This window comes from Protopterus annectens, chromosome 9.part0 (assembly GCF_019279795.1).
Source record: "Protopterus annectens isolate FY-2018-M chromosome 9.part0, PAN1.0, whole genome shotgun sequence".
In the NCBI taxonomy this organism is placed as follows: Eukaryota; Metazoa; Chordata; order Ceratodontiformes; family Protopteridae; genus Protopterus; species Protopterus annectens.
This window is the reverse complement of record NC_056743.1, coordinates 199,194,054-199,199,053: the sequence shown is the minus strand read 5'-3', so window position 1 is coordinate 199,199,053 and position 5,000 is coordinate 199,194,054. Positions and strand designations below refer to the sequence as shown.

The 5,000-nt window shown below is 38.6% G+C and overlaps 1 protein-coding gene across 1 annotated transcript in view; it reads left to right on the top strand.

The window, feature by feature from the left end:
* Window positions 1–319: 319 nt before the first annotated feature.
* The window catches only part of C1QTNF4 (C1q and TNF related 4), a 5,111-nt gene continuing 430 nt past the window's right edge, over window positions 320–5,000 (top strand). Inside the window, exon 1 of the mRNA XM_044082741.1 lies at window positions 320–5,000. This exon is cut by the window's right edge and continues 430 nt beyond it. Within this exon, the coding sequence (XP_043938676.1) occupies window positions 328–1,455 (1,128 nt within the window). The 5' untranslated portion in view covers window positions 320–327 and the 3' untranslated portion in view covers window positions 1,456–5,000.

Sequence of the window (5,000 nt, the reverse complement as noted above, 5' to 3'; positions counted from 1 at the left end):
CACAGCCATGATTTCAGTTATTTGATTCAATGTCATGCAGACCTGAAGCTAATTTACCCCTTTAGAGTTTGAACTTTGGAGGGTGTGTTTAAATAATGCATATCTGAGCCTAGTATTTAAAGCTTAACACTAAGTGTTATCTTCTAGTGTTATGCAGATATGGTAATGATGTTGGCCATGACTTCAAATATAGTCTTTGAGGTTCCTCAGAAGTCCTGATCCTGCATATATTAATCATCTAAAAATGCTTTGCATAAAATAATGTATTAAGGCTAGCAAAAGAAAATTAAGCATATATATTTAACATTTTTTTCTTTTGCAGGAAACATGATTCTGAAAACCCACCTCCTCATAGGTGTGCTGAATCACCTGATGTACCAGTTGGTATCTTGCTTTCCAACAGAAACAGGATCTGACTTCAGGTCTGCCTTCTCAGTAGCCAGAACCACCAGCATGGAAGGTAGCTCTAAGATGGTCATCATGTTTGACAAAGTCTATGTTAATATCGGCAATGACTTTGACCCTCAGACTGGAATTTTCCGTTGCCGGATTCCTGGAGCATACTATTTTTCATTCACAGTGGGGAAGTTTCCTAAGAAGAACCTATCAGTTATGCTAATGAAGAATAAGAATGAGGTACAGGTAATTGCCTATGATGAGCACCATCGCAATGAAAGGAAGGTAGCCAGCCAAAGTGCTATGTTACAGCTGGAGTATGGTGATACTGTGTGGCTTCGCTTGCATGGAGACCCGAAGTATGCATTGTACAGTAACATTGGGCCATACACAACATTTACTGGTTATCTCATCTATCCAGACTCCCCATCTTATTTAAGAAATGCAGTGAATTATCAGGAGACTGCAAACCACATCCAGCCACACCATTTCAACATTAAGCAAACTAGACAGGGGCAGAACCAGGTTGCCCAGGAAGGGAATTTCCTGTTGGATCAACCAGTGAGACTAAAGGAAGAAATGGAAGACCCACGATCAGCATTCTCAGCAGCACGATCTGAAAGCCTGGAGGGAAATGACAGTAAGCAGCTGCAGCATGAACCTATCACATTCGACACAGTGTTTGTGAACATTGGAAATGACTTTAATGCATCTGTAGGGGTATTCTCCTGCCGCGTCCCTGGAGCATATTACTTTTCCTTCACTATCGGGAAGCTACCCTACAAAACAATGTCTGTGAAACTCATGAAGAACCATAATGAGGTTCAAGCCATGGTGTATGACGACAACCACTCTAAAAGGAGGGAGATGCAAAGTCAGAGTCTAATGTTGTCCCTTAAGCATGGCGACACAGTTTGGCTTTACAGTCATCAACATGATGGTTATGGTGCCTATAGCAACCATGGCAAGTACATCACTTTCACTGGATTCCTGGTGTATCCTGATCAACTTCAACCTGGCCATCTGCAGCACGCAGAGTGGAAAAACACAGAAATCTAATCGTCACTGTTGGCCTTTTTCTACTGTAAATAAAGAGCTTTCAACAAGAAATGTGAACAAAATAACTGTCAGCTTGTCCCCATTAATGAAGCATGTTTAAAGGGTACATTGTGTATAGCCGCATGGCTTCAGCTTATGTTTGTTAATGTGTTTTTTTTTTTGTTACACTGTAGCATTCCTGGAGCATGGAGAAGAGCTTAGCTGATTCCTGCCTAGCATCAGACTGCTTCAGTGTTTACCCAAAGGAACAATACTCATCCCAAAAAATGACAAAAGTCTGCACTCCTCAGCAAACACTTAACTCATGGTTTAGTTGGGAAAGCATGCCAACAGGATTTTATGAGAGTCAGACACTAAGAGAAGAAAACATGCTAAAATCTGAGAACCCAGTGAGTAACAAGTGCATAGCAATATAAGTGCAGTAAAACAGGACACCAGCTAGTCTCAGGAATAGAACCAGGCTCTATCTTTATGTGTGCATGTTTCTACAGAGCTACTTTGGAGAGTCAAACTCTTAAAGGCTGAAAATAAATGGTACACAGCCGACACCAACAACATTGCTGGAACAACCTTAACCCCATAGCAGATCAGCACTATAGGAGGAGTCAGAAGAAGTAATTTAAAGCAGTTGTCTGAAAGGGTGGCATGGAGAATAAATACAGAATTAGTCTGGAATGAAGTATAACACTACAGAAATGGTGGTGCGAGTAAGAAATGGTTACATAATCTGTAATAAGAACCTACTGAAACACAGAACTCTAACTGTTGATCTCACTGTTACCTTCTTGATTAGCCCTATTAATGTCCAACACCCGGCCCACTCACCACGTGATCTAACAATATTTACAAAATCCTTCTTCTACCTAGGATAATGATGCTATCGCCTGAAGGACTGGAGAGTGACATGACTGGTACTTACTTGTAGTAGCTTGAAACTTATAACATCTTAAATAGGAACATAAAGCTATAAGTTGCTGACAAGCTTTTTGGACTTGCATGCTGTCTGACTCTAAGTTCTTTAACCAGGTCAAAGTTCATAGGTCACCACCACAAACATCACCAAAAAAAAAAAAAAACAGCTTGTGTCATGTGGAATTTGTCAAGTTAGTAACGTAAAGAAATAAATAAAAATTACATACTTCTGTTTGAGTCACAGTTTTAATCCAGGTCTGCTAAAAAACATTCTGTGGAATCACCCTGTTGCTACTCATTGTCTTAAACTTTGGACCATCAGGAAATGTCTTTCCTTAATGTGATCTATTTGTGCATTTATGAACTTCCATTCCTGTGTGTTGTCATTGAAGACAACAGCTTATCAGATTGGCATAATAAAACAGAAAATGTTGTAGAATTATGGAGTTATATCACACAGCTGAAGTTAATTAATTTCAGTATAAAACAGTAGGAATTATTTCCCATTAGGAAAACTTTCAGAATATAGAATCAGTGGCAGAGTCAGTCACGAATACAACATGCCTTATTAAGACATGTCAGTAACATGATTTATACAGCAATACAGAACTGTTTGGCAATCAAGGACTACTTGTTTCACCTCTGCCTAGTTTCCTACTTGCTGCATAACTTGCAAATCTTATTTAACCAGGTGCATATTCTTTTTTTTCTCATCCCTCATTAATGCATTCTTATATTTCTTCCATGTATTTTTAACTATGCAACTGTTTTATCCCCTTTTACTTAAAACAGTATGGTGTGATAATTATTCAATGTGTGTGTGTGTATACAGAAAGGAGCAATAGGAAACAGTAGTGAAGTGATCACCATGAAGAAAACAGAAGCTTAAACACACACACACACACACACACACACACACACACACAGGCCTATTTCTCTTGTTCAAAATTACACTTGTTCGAACAAGGGAAGATCAAGACCTAGTTTAGCAAAAGTGCACTTCCGCAAAAATCACTTTACTGATCTCAGACTGCATTCTCGCACTTAGTATTTATAAGTAGCTTGGGTCTGGTTCAGCAAACAAAAACACATTTTAGCAGGGGGGCAAGCCTGCCTGCAATCCCCATGTGGTGGCTTGTGCCCCCACACCCCCGCTAATTATATATACTAATTCCTAGATAGCACTGCAGTGGGGAAAAGGTATATTTCCTTGTTTCCACTATACTGTGGCTTAGTAAAGTGAGTTTCTGTCAGTTAACTGCAGTGTGTGTGCATCTGTGTGTGTCTGTGTGTGTGTGTATTTCAGCTTCTGTTTTCTCCATGGTGATCCCTTTACTACGGTTTTCCATTACTCCTTTCTTCCCCTTAGACTGTTTCACATAACCAGGAGGATATTTATTCTAGTCATGAGCTGCTGTAAATGCGCATAGAATATTATCCACACACGGGTTTTGTTCCTACATTCTTTGAATTTAAAAATGCTCATTGTTGCTGGGTAGTCCCTTAATGCATGAAACAGTTTGTAGTTGATCTTTCCCAATTAACTAGGGCAAAATAAATATTATATTCTCCTATTTTCAGGCTTTGTCTTTTCACTTCATTGTCTGAAATAATAAAACAAAAAATAATTCTGTAGTGAGTCGATTCTGATTAGCCTGATAATTGGCAAAAAAATGGTAAACATTTGGCTGTTTTCAGTGTTGACCCTTATTCATGAGCTTTGGTCTGGTTATGTAATATGCTCATAGTATACAAATGTGCAGATGGAGGCTGTGAGAATCAAACAGACGTATACTCACTCACAAATCTGTTACAACTTCACAATGGCATGACTGTGATGGGATATTTTTATTAAATCAAGTCAGAGTGCAAAATCCCCTACATTTCACTTTATCACAGACATATGGGCAGTTTACAAGTTGGTCATTAGAAAACAGCAGAAAATAATACTAAAAACCTGATCAGAACTACATTACAAAAGGCCCTTTGTTTATTTTTTCCTCCTGAGAAAGACGGGTAAAGCTGCCTCAAAACCACATAGAAAGAGGAACACATAATTGAAATAAACAACAAATAATTTTAAATGAATCTCATGTAGCTTTAAGCATTTGGTGCTAGTTCTCACTACTGCTTTAACGGGGGACAGTTGGTAAAAATGTATTACTGATTAGATGTTGGGGATATCCAGACAGTCTTTATGGGGCACTGTACCTCTTACATGGCTTGTAAAGTAAGGTCTGATTTGTAATCTTAATATGGTCCACATATTATGGAAATGAACTTCATCCAGACAAAGAAACTTGTCTGGGAGTTTGAAGAAGAAGCAGTCATTTCTCTTACCTCCCAGAACATTTCTTTTCATCACCAGATCATTTACTCTTTTTAAGTTTTTGTTGTTTCATTCAGGATATGGGATTGTTGACTTCATAAATACCCTTCCTTTGGGTATCAGATTTGCTTTTAATGTCGAATTTCTGTAAATAACATGCACAAAATCTTTTTCCCTAAAGTATGTTCCGAAAGAGTTGCTCTCAGTGCAAGTGACTTACTTCGGTATAAGGCCTATCGATAAAAACAGTTGCACTGTAGGCCAGATGACAAAAAACCTGCTTTGAGTGTAAGAGGTCGCTTAC